At 36.9% G+C, this 17,428-nt stretch overlaps 2 protein-coding genes and 2 pseudogenes across 2 annotated transcripts; 2 read left to right on the top strand and 2 right to left on the bottom strand.

The window, feature by feature from the left end:
- Nucleotides 1-484: 484 nt before the first annotated feature.
- On the top strand, nt 485-5,265 carry LOC120170456 (annotated as a pseudogene).
- Nucleotides 5,266-7,988: 2,723 nt separating this feature from the next.
- On the top strand, nt 7,989-9,589 carry LOC120170398 (annotated as a pseudogene).
- Nucleotides 9,590-9,747: 158 nt separating this feature from the next.
- LOC120170397 (protochlorophyllide-dependent translocon component 52, chloroplastic-like) lies at nt 9,748-13,079 on the bottom strand. The gene is made up of 8 exons (XM_039178336.1): nt 12,539-13,079; nt 12,457-12,461; nt 11,122-11,337; nt 10,787-10,982; nt 10,536-10,666; nt 10,268-10,455; nt 10,025-10,163; nt 9,748-9,978 (listed from the first exon to the last, which is right to left on the bottom strand). Exons 1-8 carry the CDS (start codon nt 13,062-13,064, stop codon nt 9,748-9,750), a joined length of 1,632 nt encoding a protein of 543 aa, XP_039034267.1. The 5' UTR covers nt 13,065-13,079.
- A 1,072-nt stretch (nt 13,080-14,151) lies between these two features.
- Nucleotides 14,152-17,428, bottom strand: LOC120170457 (protochlorophyllide-dependent translocon component 52, chloroplastic-like). The gene is made up of 7 exons (XM_039178394.1): nt 16,821-17,428; nt 15,815-16,002; nt 15,566-15,651; nt 15,294-15,496; nt 14,995-15,183; nt 14,647-14,834; nt 14,152-14,468 (listed from the first exon to the last, which is right to left on the bottom strand). Exons 1-7 carry the CDS (start codon nt 17,334-17,336, stop codon nt 14,213-14,215), a joined length of 1,626 nt encoding a protein of 541 aa, XP_039034325.1. The 5' UTR covers nt 17,337-17,428; the 3' UTR covers nt 14,152-14,212.

Genomic DNA, 17,428 nt, shown 5'->3' with positions numbered 1-17,428 from the left:
AAGATCCTGGATACGCGCCTAAATAAGCGCGTGAAGAGTAGGACCAAGGGAAGAGCTAAAAGGAATTGCAGTAGACAACGGAAGAAGCAGAACGAGGCAGATGGATTAGATTACGAGATTAAGTAAAAGATAAAAGAAAAAAATTAAATATATATAGGATAAACTACAAATTTAGTAACTGAACTTTATTCTTTCTTATTTTACTCATTATTCTTTAAATCTTTTCAAATTTATCATGAAACTTAATACATTATATTTTTTATCACTCAATCCTTTTTTTATTAACAACGTTATAAATGGGCTGTTATATAGATGCAAAACGATATCGTTTTGATAATTTTTTTTATAAAAACAATATCATTGTAATACCGTTAAATAGTTAATGGCAGAGTGATAAAAAAATCAATGTATTAAGTTTGGTGAATAAATTGAGAAAATTTAAAGTGTAGTGAGTGAACGAGGGGAAAGTTAATTAATGCAATCAATGGCATTTTCAGCTATGGCTACTTCTTCTCCATCACTTTCTCTGTCTCATCTTCAGCTTCGATCATCTTCTATCATATCTAAACCATACCCTTTTCTCTTCTTCCCTTCTTCTTCTCGTTTGAACTCAAAGAAACGGTTTCAAACTCGTAGCATCACTCGTTTTCGTCGCGTTCTAGCTGTCTCGAATACTGCTCTAGGCTCGAGCAATGGGGCAGCCATTGCTGCTGAATCCGAGAACCCTTCTTCTTCTTATGGTAGACGGTTCTTCCCTTTGGCTGCTGTCGTTAGCCAGGTTTCGTTTAATCTCTTTCTCCATCTCCTTTGTTACTTATGCAATTTGAAGGAAAGGAATTGGATTCATATGTTTATCTGATGCTTGATTTGATTTACTGTTGTCACATAGGACGCCATTAAAACTGCACTTTTACTTGGGGCTATTGATCGCGAGATTGGAGGGTTGCTATCTCTGGAAGGCGTGGAACAGCCAAGACTGTGATGGCTCGTGGGTTGCACGCGATTTTGCCTCCCATTGATGTAGTTGTTAGTTCAATGGCAAATGCAGACCCAGCCTGCCCAGAAGAGTATGAACTGTGAACTTTTACCTCTTATAATCTCATTAATACTTTGGTCCCTGTAAATTGGATAATATATATGTTGAGCTTTCCTTCAATAGAACATAGTTTTGTGCTTTATATTTGTTGATGATAACGTGGTGGATATGTCTGCCGTTGGTAATTCACCCTTCTGATTTGGGCAGAGGGTTGTAGCCGGTGACTATATGGCCGTCGCCGGTGATGTTAGTAGAGAGAAGATGAGGAAGGATTATTAGAGTGAGTGGATTGGGGTCTCTTCTTTATGGACATAGGTTTAAATGTTAGCGTTAGACCTAGGATCATGATTGTTGTCGGTAGGCAGACATAGTAAATAAATGTAACTGCTAATTAGTAGATTTGAGTTTTATCGGATCTTCTTAGTTTGTCGACAGTCTTATCAAGAAGTGGTGACTGGCTGGAGAGTTCAAGTAACTCCGGAGGAACAACATTTGACTCCGGAGTTGTTGATTTGACTCCAGAGGTACAACAATATTACTTTCTTTTTCCCTATAATTCTTGTTTTTGTAGTTCCTTTTGAGAACATATCAGTATTCCTCTGAGTATTAGTATGTGTTCCGGCGATAGAACGGGACAACTTTTGCCTTAAGCTATCAGGTTGCATCGTTTATGTGATAAGATAATAGATATGAGGGCTAACTGGTTTAGTAATAGTTCATTACTTTCAAGAGAGTGACCTGGTTTTCATAACCTCTGAAGGTGGGAAGATGGTTTAGCTCAACGAGCCGAATATGATTCCGATGGCAATGTTAAGACTCAAGTTGTCCGGTCTCCTTTTGTTCAGGTAGGTTTCATGCTAGAAAGCCCTTGTTGTCAAGTTTGGTTTATTGTCTTAATGCCCTTTTCTTCACTCGTGCTGTAGATTCCACTTGGAGTCACAGAGGACAGACTCATCGGATCTGTCAATGTCGAGGAGTCTGTGAAAACGGGTACAACTGTTTTTCAACCCGGCCTTTTAGCAGAAGCACATAGAGGTGTATTATATGTTGATGAGATTAACCTTCTGGATGATGGCATCAGTAATTTGCTTCTCAATGTGCTGACTGAAGGAGTTAATATTGTCGAAAGAGAGGGAATCAGCTTCAAGCACCTTGTAAACCACTTTTAATTGCCACTTATAATCCAGAAGAAGGCGCTGTACGAGAACATTTATTAGATCGAATCGCGATTAACTTGAGGTATAAAGCTTTTGTAGATGATGGAATTGGTTTCTTAGCTTGTACGGTATCTATTCCCATACTATTAACAGCACACTTCCTTTGCAGTGCAGATCTTCCAATGAACTTTGAAGATCATGTTGCAGCAGTTGGTATCGCAACAGAATTTCAGGAAGCTAGCAATAAAGTTTTCGAAATGGTTAAGGAAGAAACCGAGTATGCAAAGACTCAGATCATTTTAGCAAGAGAGTATTTGAAGGACGTCGCAATCGGCCGGGAACAACTAATGTACCTCGTCATGGAAGCCCTTCGAGGTGGTTGCCAGGTGCTAAAGATGAATCCTAGTTTCTTACATTTCATGCACCATTCAAAGTGTTCCTTTTTCTAAATATAATGTTGATAGATAGTAAGATATCGTTTTAATCATGCTATGGAGAAATAATCAAGTACACGGACGACTTACAGGGACACAGAGCTGAGCTATATGCTGCCAGGATTGCAAAGTGCTTGGCCGCTTTGGAAGGACGGGAGAGAGTTGGTGTAGATGGCCTGAAAAAAGCTGTTAAGTATTCTTACTTTCGAGCATATTTCTGGTTCGGACTACATGATATTTATGGTGTTATTGCAGGTTTTGTTGAATTGTCTGCTGATTACTGGTTATATATGTGCACAATTATAGATTGAACCTCTTGACATAGCTACTGGGTTTTGTCTGCATCATGAAAGCAGAAAATTAGAAAACTTGCAAATAAATTTGTGTTGATATATTATATAATACAGGTGGAGCTTGTCATCCTCCCTCGTTCGATTATCAATGAGAACCCACCAGATCAACAAAACCAGCAGCCGCCGCCTCCAAAAAATGAAGAATCCGGGGAAGAGCAGAATGAGGAGGAAGAAGATCAAGAGGTATATTGTCATTTAAGCACTAAATTTTGCTGTTCCTTGATGAATGTCATCATTCGATTATTGTTGTTTGTAGTCAACTAAAATACATCAAATGTATGTATCGAGGATTTACTATCATCTATTCATCGAATATTTTACTGATGAAAAAATGTTCAACTGAAACCGTGAGACTTTGTTTACAACAGGATGAAAGTAATCAGGAGAACGAGCAACAGGAGCAATTACCTGAAGAGTTTATATTTGATGCAGAAGGGGGTTTGGTGGATGAGAAACTACTTTTCTTTGCACAACAAGCACAGAGGCGGCAGGGGAAAGCCGGAAGAGCCAAGAATGTTATATTCTCTGAAGACTGAGGCCGATACATTAAACCGATGCTCCCAAAGGTTAGCCTTGTCTCTTTCACAGATGTAATATTCTCCGAGGATAGAGGCTGATATATACATAATATGTTGTTTTTACCGCAGGGCACCACCGTAAAGAGACTAGCTGTTGATGCAACACTTAGAGCCGCTGTGCCATATCAGAAGTTGCGCCGGGAGAAAGACGTTCAGAAAAGTCGGAAAGTTTTCGTGGAGAAAACTGACATGAGGGCTAAAAGAATGGCAAGAAAAGCAGGAGCATTGGTATCCATGAACTAACTTCCATTGGAATGAATTTATCACTAGAGTGTAGAACTGATACGTAAAGATTGTTCGAACAAACTGTTCTAACTTGGATCTCTCAAGAGAGTAAAATAAATTCATGTACCAATAATACTTATGCTCGGGGTTCATTCGAATATATTTCATGCCAGGTAATATTTGTGGTTGATGCAAGTGGGAGCATGGCATTGAACCGGATGCAAAATGCTAAAGGAGCTGCACTTAAGTTGCTGGCTGAGAGTTATACAAGCAGAGATCAGGTAAACAAGAGATTGTTTTGTTTCTCAACTGTTCTGCAAAAACAAAACACTAAAGCTGATGTAATGGAACCATCATGAGTATTTCTTGGAATGATTTGTTTCTTTTTGCTCGTAATGCCGAATAGGTCTCTATTATACCTTTCCGAGGAGATGCGGCGGAAGTCCTGCTGCCTCCTTCGAGAGAGATCAATTGCAATGGCGAGAAAACGTCTCGAGAGACTTCCATGTGGTGGTGGCTCTCCCCTAGCTCATGGTTTAAGCATGGTATGCACATATAGTGAATCCCTTGATTTGTGGCTCGGATTTTACTGAAACAATCATTTTTAACTTGTTAATGACATACATTGATACCATATTGGATGCCCTTGCCATGTTCTCCTACACTGAGTTTCGAGTTCATGGGTTATGTTTCGTTGGAGTTACAGTCCATGACTTTTGTGAATGTTGATAAAAATTTTCATGTACAAACTAACAGTTTCATTTGCTAGTTACTTCATCAACTTCAATATTATCAGGCAGTCAGGGTTGGGTTAAATGCAGAGAAAAGTGGTGACGTGGGACGCGTAATGATCGTCGCCATTACCGACGGAAGAGCCAACATATCACTGAAACGGTCTACCGATCCCGAAGCTACTGCTTCTGATGCCCCTAGACCTTCAGCGCAAGAGTTGAAGGTACATTTTGGCATTATATCTAGTGATAATATCATTATGACTGCAAAAAGCATGCGAATCTGCTGTTGAACCGAATTCCGGCCTTTACCGGACTGTGGACATGCTATCGAAATATCATTCCTAACCATTCGTTTGATAGCAATAGGGGCGGAAAGATACACATCTAGGTTTCGGGATGTTATCTGGGTTTTTTCGATGAAATGATATTCGTATGATTTGTGTGAATAAATATTGCACAGGATGAGATTCTTGAAGTGTCCGGGAAAATATACAAAGCAGGAATGTCTCTTCTTGTCATCGACACCGAAAACAAGTTCGTTTCGACCGGTTTTGCCAACGAAATCACCCGAGTAGCTCAAGGTGCGTCGAAAGAAACATTCATTCGTTTTTATGCATGCGGAACTCAAGGAAATAGCGTCTCATCAATTTGTTCTTGCAGGGAAGTACTATTATTTGCCAAATGCTTCAGATGCTGTCATCTCAGCTACAACGAAGGAAGCATTATCGGCTTTGAAAAGTTCGTGATTTCGAAGAATTATCGAGTTTCACCTACTCGACGACCCTCGTGATCTACCCAAATGTAAGATATTATGCTAGTTTCATTCGAAAACCGACCCGAAACACTCGTTGAATCATGTCATCTGCATTTTTTTGTGTATCTCTAACATCATCCCCTTGTATCTCCATTGTTCAGTCATAAAACAGAGATTTATGGTACTCGAAACAATAAAGAACCGCGGTAGTGTCCGGAACATATTTAGATATGAATACGAAGATATGATCCTCTAAAGATTAACGAGAAATCATCTCGCGCATATATATATATATATATTGCTTAAATTGGTTTATGCTCCCTTGACCTTTCACTCAACAAAGCATTATATTCCTTGCCCAGGCTGTTATATTTCTCGCTCAAGTTCTTGAAAGCTTCCCTCCTCTCTTCCGCGATACGCTTCTTTGCTGCTGTCGTCATTGCCGTCTTCGTCATCTCGACACGAAGCTTCAGTGCTTTGATTCGCTTTTTGAGCTCCTTGATCTTCACTGTTTTCTCCACATGCTGTTTCTGTAGTGTTTCCAACTCTGATGGTGATTTCACTGAAGATTTTCAAGTGTTTTAGTTTGGTGTTCCGTATACTAAAAAAAGGTTTAAACATGTTAGAGGTTCATGTACTATTTCAAAATTTAAGATTTAATCCTTATACTTTAACTTTGTGTCCAAAATCGAATTAACTGAACTAAAAACCAATGGACCGAATCGTATATACCCTTACTACTAGGTCAACAATGAACGGTAAAATTAATTGAAGATTTGTGGTCTTTTTAAGTTTAGTGTCAACTCTTAATCTGACAACTATAAGAAAATGGAAAAATATTTTTTTTAGTTCCTATATTTATAATTTATATCAATGTGATCCTTTTTATAACTGCTAGGTCATCGGCTAACAGTAAAATTAAATAGAAATTAGCGGAAGGATAAAGATTTTCAGTTAAGAACAATATAAAAACTCAAATGTCACGAAATTAAAATATAAGATTAAATTTTAAACTTTGAAATAAATAGTACATGGATCTTTCAATAAAAAAAACTAAGAAAAAAAAATAGAACTGCCTGAAAATATCAAGAATCTAGTACCTGGAGAGCTGCCGTTGCCACTGCCTTCCATGATGTTTACAACTACTTCCTATCCATAATTTCGAAAACTTTTCATATATTTGAAACATCATATTCAATAATTTATCAAAGACTAAGGCAAGACTATATTTTTGGAGGACGAATTTATAAAATTAAAAAAATATATTATCAATAGACATATAGCAGTTGAGAAAGAGAAGACATAAAGATTACCTCAAAAGCTGAAGCTGTGGAGAGGCAGAGAAAATATTTATTGGGTATTTTAAAATTGTGGGTAATATTTATATATGAAAGGCATGCATGCATGTCACCAACGTGTCAACGTGCATTTAAACTAACCTTTCTGGAAAGCTTAACTTCCTTGTAATAAAAGCTCTGTGATGTAATAAAAGCAACAGCAAGAGTGTAAAGGTTTTATACGAGGTGGGTTTTGATTAGGGGTGCTTATCTTTTAGTTGAATAGTGTTCGATTCGTGTTTGTATAAAATATTTATTATTTAATACGTTCGATAAAATTTTAATTGATTTGTGTTCGTAAAAAAAATTTATTGCTCGATTTGTTACTCGTTAAGCTCATCAAAAAAATTTATCTTATTTTTTAACTACAAGTAAAATCTAGTAATTGTCATAATATATAGAATTTAATATAAACATAAATGAATAAATTTAATAAAAAATAAAAAAAGTGTACGTAGTAATTATTAATGAGACTTTTTTTAATAAAACATCAATTAGTAAATAATAATTATTAATTAATAATTTAATATCTTTCTTATTATCTATTAGTAAATAATTAATTATTAATTAAATTTTTTTAATAAAATAAATTATAAGGTAACTACTAAAAAACTATAAAAAAAAAGTTAAACAAATTGTTCATGAATTTATTGTATCAAGTTAAATTTTACTCGACTCAACTCGTTAAAATTTTAAATTGAATAAACTCAAATCAAACATAGATCAAAATTTAAACAAATCTAATTTAAACAACTCACCATACTTATTAAGCAACCCCGTCTTGACTCTTGACTAAAATTTTTGGGTAACGTATGTGAATCATTCTTATTATGAAACTTAAAGGTCTAATATTTCTCTAAGTCCCTCTACTATTGATACATAAAATGAAGACCCTCTATTTTTAATTCAAAGATTTTAATTCCTATACTCTTTTGATTTGATAATTGAAATATAATTGATAACATCTTCAAAAGACCTTCCCTAAATTATATTATTTGACTTTAAACAACAAAATTACTCATGTAGCCAATTTAAAACAATATAGTAAAGGAATTGCTTTTATTCCTTGAAGTCTCGGGTTCGAGTACCATGAAAGCCAGTGGTGTGAGCGTTCAATATCAAATGATTAAGAGTTATTTTTGAACAGATAATACCTTATATTTACCCAGATTAATATAGAATTCAAATTAAATTTTAAATGTAAAAAAAGTAAAAGGACTGTGAAAGAAATTAGACCTTAATTGAATTGATTAATTATTTAAAGCTAATAACACGGAAGGTTTGTTTGTAGAACGAATAAGTAATAAGAACAAACCTCTTCTTTCGCCCTTTCTATTTCAGTCCAACAGAACCAGAAGCTTCAAGGCAGTGTACCATTTCTCTTCTTCTTCTTCGTCTCTCTTTTCACTTTCCTTGTGGTTTTGAATCAAGAAATGGCAAATGAGAAGAAATCCCAAGCTGGTGTTTGGCCAAAAGTTAAGCCTTTCATCAATAGCGGTACCTCTGGCATGCTTGTCACTTGTGTCATCCAACCCATTGACATGATCAAGGTTAATTTTGGGTTCCTTTTTGTTCTTTAAGATCTGGGCTTTGCTTCGATTTGTTTTACTGATCGATGGTTGTTTGGAGCAGGTGAGAATCCAACTCGATCAGGGATCAGCAGCCACTGTCACCAAGAGCATGCTTCAAAATGAGGGCGTTGGTGCCTTTTACAAGGTTATTTTCCCACATTTTCATTCAAGTTTTGATTCTTCTTTTGATTCATGTTTGTATGATTGATCGTTGAATTCTGTTTCCTTGAATACTGGAATTTATTACTGTTTCATTGGATGAGATATGTTGCTGCTTGGATTTGTAATCTATTTCCAGTTTTTCCCAATTCAAGAATGTTGTTAGACTTTCTCGGTTGAATCTGAACTATAGCCATTATGTTACTCGAATTCGAATGTGAGTGTCTTATATGACATGGGGACTTTGGGCAGGGGCTATCAGCTGGACTGCTCAGGCAAGCTACATACACTACGGCTCGACTTGGATCATTCAAGTGAGTCTCGAGGCTAAATTCGGATTATCTGAGTCTCCGGTTTAGCTTTTGTTTGTGTTTTGAATTCGATTGTTTTTGTACAGAATGTTGACAACCAAAGCAATTGAAGCCAATGACGGGAAGCCCCTTCCTCTATATAAGAAGGCATTATGTGGTTTGACTGCCGGTGCCATCGGAGCCTGCTTTGGCAGCCCTGTGGATTTGGCTCTTATACGTATGCAAGCCGATGCCACTCTACCAGCTGCTTAGCATCGGAACTACTCGAATGCATTCCACGCTCTCTATCGTATCGTTGGAGACGAAAGGGTTCTGGCACTTTGGAAAGGTGTAGGTCCGACCGTAGTCTGAGCCATGGCATTGAACATGGGAACGCTTGCCTCGTATGATCAAAGCGTCAAGTTTTTCAAGGATTCACTCGGCTTAGGTGAAGCCTCAACTGTGGTAGGTAAGAGTCTTTCGTAACCTGTACTCGGTTTAGTCCGATAGCTGAATCATAGGGTACGAGAATATGACTCTCTCTCTTGGTGAATGCTTCTCGTTTTTGTCATCTCAGGTGCGAGTGCGGTTTCGGGTTTCTTCGCTTCGGCTTGCAGTTTACCATTTGATTATGTGAAGACACAAATCCAGAAAATGCAACCTGATGCTGAGGGTAAGTATCCATACACTGGCTTATTAGACTGTGCCATGAAGATCCTCAAGTCCGGCGGACCGTTGAAATTCTACACTGGATTCCCTGTATATTGTGTTAGAATTGCTCCTCATGTCACGGTATGTATGTTATACACTCGTTGGTATTCGATTCTCAATTCAAATTCGAACTGAAAGAATCAAAACGAGTTTTGAATTGTCCCTGATGACACTGAATCTAAAATGTTCTGTTATGCAGACCTGGATTTTCCTCAACCAGATTCAGAAGATCTCAACAATAGAGGATTAAATTCCATACATCGCAATAAAAGTTTGATTTTTTTCGGATTCATCGTTATTTTTAGCAGAATAAAACTCATAATCAAGTACAAAGCTTTGAATTTGAATCTTTAGTTAAGCTTCTTGATAAATGTTTTGTAATGTACTTTATGTGTATATTTATTTATTTTATGAGCGATCAGAGCAATTGAAGTCCTCACAATCCGATTTTAAGCTTGAATTCGATATGTTCTCTTCGGATTTTCCGATCCCGGTTTCAGAAATGGGATTGGGTGCCAAAGCAGGGGCTATTGCCGCCGAAACAGGGGGCGTAATATTCACATCAAATTTACACAACAGCATGGTTATAGTCATGATAATGGAAAGTCTTGTAGATGAAATGAGCCAACCATCTTGAAGCTGCAAGGCACATGATGGCCGTCGATACGATCGCAGTTCTAGTCACCATTGACATCATGTTCTGCTTCATTGCGGCAACGATCCCGATGGAAACAACCGATATGATCTGAAGCATTACTTCGAGTGCATTGAGACCTTTATATGCAGTTCTGCAACTCTTGCAATTCACTACATGAGTCCAGTAGCTGCTCAGTTCCGAATGGAAATCGAGGGTTGTAGCTTATGCTTCTGGGGCAAAGGTGTGTTGGATTCGTGTACATTTTGTATCAAGCAAGGCTACTTAATTTACCTGTCCATTAGCTGTTCTTTAGGAGGGGATGGAGGAAGAGCTCCAGTAGACTTCCCTTTCCAATCAATCTCGCCGCCAGCATACTTATTGAACCACCTCCGGAAACCGACCACAAAGGCATCTGACTTTGTAGGCACAAAACAAGCTTTTTGCCAATTGGTAACCCCTATTTCCATTATCTTACGCTCCTACATTGAGAACAAAAAAGTTTCCATTAGAGTGTTGGACACCGTTACGTGTCTGATACAAGTATGTTCGATTTTATCACCTCGACGTGAAGAAGATACAGATCAGAGTCAAAAAACAGATTCGATCGAATGTGAAACATCCATCTCGGAACAATTTTGTCAATCCAAACAGCAAAGTTTCTCGGGAAAGTCCAAATCACCCTGCTATTACCTGGGCTAACCGGAACACACATAAAAATCAAAGAAAGACTTTGATTTGGTAGTGTTGCCTGCACAAATTACTGTGTATGAGAAAAAAGAAAGTCACTGGCAAAACATAAAATAGTTAAACCAGATGTTCCAGTTTGAACCTTTTGGGATTCAGAAGATGCTGCATCAACCATGGGATCGGTATCATCATCGACGTAGGAATGAAAGATGCAAGGTGCAATAAAGAACGAATTGGTCCCGTCCTGCTTTCCGGTGAAACCATTGATGTCCAACTTCTTGACTTGCATCTCATATGGTCTGCCCCCTTCTCTGTCAACCTTCACTGTGAACCAGAATGTACAACATTACATGCATGAATTCCATATCTTGAACTACGATTTTCAATCAAGATGTCATACCTAAGAACACAAAGTTAGTCTCTCGAACGAATTTCAGCAAACATCGATGATTTTATGCCTCTACTCGGATAAGACGAGCTGCATACCCGTAAGGAATATCTCTGTTTGCCATCACCTTGGAAAATGAAGGATCATCCAATACAGGAATGTAAGGGGCCTTTTTGTTCTTTATAATATCTTTGTATTGTGGATGGGCATTTGGCCAAACCCACACAATATCATGCTGCACCGTGCTTGGATAAACCGCCACACATGCTTTCTTGAATGTATGCACCTGCAAATTCCAAAGCAAAGTTAAATAAAAGTTAACCCTTTCGCCAAAAACATCACACCAGATTGCTGAACATGAACTATGATACAAAATCAACATTGTATGACGAGAAACAGTATACACACACACACACTATGCTCAACCGAACGCGAGTGATTAGTACTATAGAGGAAAACAAACTTGCATGTAACCTTGTTTCTAAATGCTTATTTTGTTAGGTTGATTGATAAGAAACTTGATGCCTTTAGGAAGATCTTGAGTTTGAGTTTTGTGGACGGAGAAAACAATGCTGAAAAAACTTTTTCATAGGGCTATCGAACATCGGGGTCTTAGATAAAAATGCTTATTTTTTAACTTAAATATTAGCTAAAAAAGTTGATAACATGTTATACTACACGTACACGGGATAATGATAGTAAAAACGATCACAAAATAAAAGAGGACACCGAGGTTTTATATGAAAAATCTTAAACACAGTAAAAACCTAGTGCAAGGAACAGGGACGGAGCTCCCTTAGGGGCCAAGGAGCCCCAACCCTGTTAAAATTTATATATTCGATAAAATTTTGGTTTAATAGTATTTTGGTTCATGTAAAAATAAATATTTCAATTTAAAAAATATAAAAATTTATTAAATACTTAATTAAGTAGGGGTCGAACTAAAGAATGATAAGTACGTGTTCTCAAATTTTTGGTATAATTACAATTTAAGTCATTGTAAGTTTAAATATTAGACAAATTAGAAGTTGTCTTTTTGAGTTTTGAGTTTTTTTTTTTTTAATTTAGGGTGAATACAAAGTAATGTGTGGCTAAAAAGGTTAACTTTATACTAAAGTATAACAACAATCCCTTAATACTAAATCGCTTGTTTCATACTGAATTTCAAGTTTAAATATCTAATAAGTCTTTATATTTTTCTTAAATAATATAATATTTCTATTTAATTCGGTCTCCGTTAAGGAAGTTAAAAAAAATACTAGTATCGTAAAAAATACACGAGTATTACATCTATATTCGGCTTTATAAAGTAAACTTGTGTAACAATAAATCTATCAAATTAATTTTTTTTTCTAATCAAAACTTTTTGAATCAAATTGCGGAATTCTGATCACAAAACTCTTACCAAATCTAAGATAATAGCAACAATAACAAATAAAAATAACAGATTAAACATGATGAATATGACTTAAGAGAAAAGGGGTTACCGGGGGGTCCGTCGGAGGAAGCTTGAGGAATGAGTTTGCAGTCACCATTGCCACCAAAGCACCAACCATGGTAAACACACTGCAATCTACCCCATTGATCAATTCTTCCCTCTGACAAAGGAGCCAATCTATGAGGACACGTATCATCAAACACTTTCCATTCATTCTCATTCCTATCCCACCACACCACAAGATCAAGTCCCAATATCCTCTTCGCGTGCGGCTTCGTTTTATCCAAATCACACACCGGCATCACCGGGTACCAATGAGAATACCAATCGAATTCCTCTCTCCCACTGTCGATCTCAACTTCCGGCAGAGGTGGCTCAATGGATTCCGTTGTTGGGGACGATGATAAGGACGTAAACAACCTGGATTTTGATGGGTTTCTATGGAGAGGATTGAAAGATGATTTGATCCCAGATTTTAACAAAATGTTGTGAAAGATGGGTTTATGAAACTGGGTTTTAGTAGTTAAAATGCATCGTGCAGAAACAATGGAAGAAGAAGCTCTGACAACATCCATGGCTGCCGATTTTCGTTTGTTTTCTTCTTCTTCTTCTTCTTCTTGTTTAAACTCCTATTTAAGCTCACAAGCTTGAGTAAAGAGTAGTGGAGAAAGTACGCAAATGAAAATGAGTGATGAGTTGATTAGGGATTGGTATAGGAAAACAGTTGTGAGATGCTTCGTGTGGCTCAAATGAAGGAAACGAGTGATGAGTTGACTAGTAATTGCACAAGGAAAACAGTTGTGAGCTCTGCGTGGCTAAAAACGAAGGGTAAAGCTTTAGTTTTTGAGTTTTTTTTTTCATGTATTATTAGTCTTTGAATTTTATAGTCACATTAATTCTTCAACTTTCCTTTTATTTTATATATATTAGATTTAGTCCGTCACCTTAATATCATTATGACATCATTTATCAAGTCGGATAATATTTTTTTAAAAATAAGTTAAATTTAAATGTATTATTTTATTAGTTAAATTTTATTTAAAAAGTTTAAGTTAATAAAATTTAAGTCGAATGAAATATGACGCACATTTTAGATTGATCCCTAAATGTTTGAACAATGTGATTTTATCTTCAAACTATAACTCTCATATTAAATTGGTCTTAAAAAATTTAATTGTATAAATTTAATTCTCAAAATCATTCAAAACCTTTGGGATGCAATTAAAACATTCAAAAATTTAAGGACCAATATAGAATGTTCAAATTAATTTAAAATAATATTTGAATGTTTAAAAGTTTAAGAATCAATCTAGAATATGAATCATGGTTTAGGGATATATTGTGCAATTAACTCATTTTTAATGCTATTTTTCTTAAAATAAAGAGTTTTGAGGATAAAATATATTAATGAAAATATAAAAAATCAATGAAAAATTATAGTTAGATCAAAGTGAATAAAACATAGAACTAACCGATTAAGTTATAAAAATAAGAAATTGAAGGAAGAATCGGGGTGGGGAATGAAAGTTCAAAGCATAAAATAATTAAACTATTTAGTTTAAGATTAAAAGGATGTTTTAATTTTCTTACTTTTATGGTTCTTTAGATATTATAAATTCGAGTTCGAGTTCATTCGAATAACATTTATCAAATAAAAATGCATATTTTAAAAAGAAAAATTAATCTTACATACAAAGTAAAGGGTGTCATATTCACATCAAATTCACACAACGGCGTGGTTATAGTCATGGTAATGGAAAGTCTTGTAGATGAAATGAGCCAACCATCTTGAAGCTGCAAAGCAAACTATGGCCGTCGATACGATCGCTGTTCTAGCCACCATCGACATCATGTTCTGCTTCATTGCAGCAACGATCCCGATGGAAATAACCGATACGATTTGCAGTAATACTTCGAGCGCGTTGAGACCTTTATACGCAGTTTTGCAACTCTTGCAATTCACCACATGTGTCCAGTACCTGCAGAATCCCAAACGGAAGTGGAGTTTGTATCTTATGTTTCTCAGGCTAAAAGTAACGGGTATGTGTACATCCTCGATACGTCGGAAGGATATATCTTGGATATATGCCGAATGCGGGTATTCAGTACAGGTACTAGTGAAGAGTCGGAGCAATATAAATAAGTTACTAAATTTACCTGTCCATCAGCTGTTCTCTAGGAGGAGTCGGAGGAAGAGCTCCACTAAACTTCCCTTTCCAATCAATCTCACCGCCGGCATACTTGTTGAACCACCTTCGGAAACCGACCACTAAGGCATCCGACTTCGTAGGCACAAAACAAGCTTTTTGCCAGTTGGTAGACCCGATTTCCATTATCTTACGCTCCTACATTGAGAAATAAAAAGGTTTCCATTATGAATGTGGCATGCTCGATGCGAATCCCTTATAATCGTATCTAAATATACGTTAATCGTAGATATCCGACATGAATACTTCAAGAAGAACAAAGAACATGATATTGTTGAGACAGAGATAAAGGGATCACCTCAACATGAAGAAGATACAAATCAGAATCAAGAATCAGGTTTTGTCCAATGTGAAACAGCCATCTTGGAACAATTCTGTCAATCCAAACACCAAAGTTTCTCGGGAAAGTCCAAATCAATCTGCTATTACCAGGACTGACCGGAACACACATAAAAATCAAAGAAAGTCTTCGATTCGGCGGTGGTGCCTGCACAATCAAGGAAAATCTGCAGTCGAACTATATGCTACAACAGACACGACAGTCTGCCGGTTCAACCAGCTGATCTAAATAGCAACATAGTGAAGTGAATATAGAACCTTTTGGGATTCAGAAGATGCTGCAGATCCGTTTCCTCGATCAACTTCAGAATCAGTATCAGTATCAGAATCGGCGAAAGCATGAAAGATGCAAGGTGCAATAAAGTTCATATTGCTCCAGTCCTGCGTTGCAGCGTAACCATTTATATCGAGCTTCTTGACTCGCATCTCAAGTGGTCTGCCCCCTTCTCTGTCGACCTTCACTGAGAACCGAAATGTACAATTTCAGAAGCATGAATTCTGTATCTTGAAATTCATCGACAACTTCTTACCCGTAGGGGTCCTAGTGCGCATTAGTCCGTAATGTGCATACGGAACATGAGATGGATCCATAAGGTTTTCAACCAACACATCATACCTGAAAAATGCAAAGTTAGTTTCTCGAACAAACTTCACTGAACATCGATGACTTTCGTGTCCCCTATGTCACTCGGAGTCTTCGCTTTATTTATAGTATTCATGTTCCGCACATATTCGAGATATTTCCAACTAATAAGACGAGCCGTATAGAACTTGCATACCCGTAAGGAATATCTCGGTTTCCCATCAGCTTTGTGTATGAAGGATCATCCAATACAGGAATGTAAGGGGGCTTTTTCTTCGTTATAATATCTTTGTATTGAGGATCAGCATTTGGCCAAACCCACACAATATCATGCTGCACCGTGCTCGGATAAACAGCCACACATGCTTTCTTGAATGTATGCACCTGCAAACTTGAAAGCAAAGTTAAATAAGAGTTACCCCTTTTTCTGATAACACGAAACGCCTACGCATCACACGAATTCGCCGAACATAAACTACGGCACAAGTTCGACATTGTAAGAAGAGAAACTGTGTATATATACACACACCATGTTAATCGAACTCGAGTGATCAGTGATGAATATCATATGTCCAACACAAATATGCTTTATATATATAAATTTTTCCATACGCCTGCAGAGGAGAACATCCAAACTGTCCTAATTTGTATAAACAAATGTTGGACATAAGTACTACAGAGGACAAAGATTTTGCACGTAGCCTAGTTTCTAAAATATTTATCTGGTCAAGTGATAAAGAATGTGATGCCCTAGAAATAAGGTCGTGACTCCCTATATAATTAACTCGTGTTACAATCTACATAACGTTGGGTCTTAAACAAAAAGAAAAGTTCTTAATTCTCAACTTAGAATTACATAGTAGATAGTAACATCAGGATAGATCGAGGAATGTTGGAGTGCGGTCTCATCCTCTAAAAATTTTAAATTTCCTTATATTTTAAAGTTTTATTTTATATTTTTTTTTATTAATTATCTGATTTCATGCTCTAACAAATTTTATAACTTTACTCCCCTAAAATTGATAGAATTGCATATAATAATCATGAGAAGACAATAATCTTAGTTGATTAAAACCGCAAAACATTTTAGAACGGATCAAACAAAATTAAATCACAAACTCTGACGCTGATCATTCCACCATTAGAATAGCAAAAAAAAAAGGATAAACATGATGGATATGAAATGAAAGAAAAGGGGTTACCGGGGGTCCATCAAGGGGAGCTTGGGGAATAATCTTACAGTCACCATTACCACCAAAGCACCAACCATGGTAAACACACTGCAATCTTCCCCATTGATCGATTCTTCCCTCCGACAAAGGAGCCAATCTGTGAGGACACGTATCATCAAACACTTTCCATTCATTCTCATTCCTATCCCACCACACCACGAGATCAAGTCCCAATATCTTCTTCGCGTGCGGCTTCGTTTTCTCCAAATCACACACCGGCATCACCGGGTACCACTGCGAGTACCAATCGAATTTCTCTTTCCCACTGTCGATCTCAACTTCCGGCTGAGGTGGCTCAACGGATTCCGTCGTTGGGGACGATGATAAGGTTGTAAACAACCTGGATTTTGATGGGTTTCTATGGAAAGATGATTTGAACCCGGGTTTTGGTGTAAAGTTGTGAAAGATGGGTTTATGAAACTGGGTTTTGCTTGTTGGAATGAATGGTGCAGGTACAATGGCGGAAGAAGCTCTGAGAACATCCATGGCTGGCTGATTTACGTTTGTTTTCTATGGTTTAAATTAAACTCTCATTAGCTGACGAGATTAAGCAGAGAGGAAAGAAACAAAGAGTGAAG

Source organism: Hibiscus syriacus, unplaced genomic scaffold (assembly GCF_006381635.1).
Source record: "Hibiscus syriacus cultivar Baekdansim isolate YM2019G1 unplaced genomic scaffold, ASM638163v2 tig00111779_pilon, whole genome shotgun sequence".
NCBI classification, from domain to species: domain Eukaryota; kingdom Viridiplantae; phylum Streptophyta; class Magnoliopsida; order Malvales; family Malvaceae; genus Hibiscus; species Hibiscus syriacus.
The sequence above is the reverse complement of the archived record's forward strand: the minus strand, read 5'-3'. Positions and strand labels throughout refer to the sequence as shown.

What these genes read in the sequence shown, in the direction of transcription:
- LOC120170397 (XM_039178336.1), bottom strand. Translation starts at nt 13,064, where the DNA reads ATGGATGTTGTCAGAGCTTCTTCTTCCATTGTTTCTGCACGATGCATT. An exon ending in GGTTCAAACTGGAACATCTG is followed by an intron (nt 10,667 to 10,786) that starts GTTTAACTATTT and finishes CGGTTAGCCCAG; the next exon opens with GTAATAGCAGGGTGATTTGG. An exon ending in AGCAGAACATGATGTCAATG is followed by an intron (nt 9,979 to 10,024) that starts GTGACTAGAACT and finishes TGTGCCTTGCAG; the next exon opens with CTTCAAGATGGTTGGCTCAT.
- LOC120170457 (XM_039178394.1), bottom strand. Translation starts at nt 17,336, where the DNA reads ATGGATGTTCTCAGAGCTTCTTCCGCCATTGTACCTGCACCATTCATT. An exon ending in CTCCCCTTGATGGACCCCCG is followed by an intron (nt 16,003 to 16,820) that starts GTAACCCCTTTT and finishes TCAAGTTTGCAG; the next exon opens with GTGCATACATTCAAGAAAGC. An exon ending in GCGCACTAGGACCCCTACGG is followed by an intron (nt 15,497 to 15,565) that starts GTAAGAAGTTGT and finishes TTCGGTTCTCAG; the next exon opens with TGAAGGTCGACAGAGAAGGG.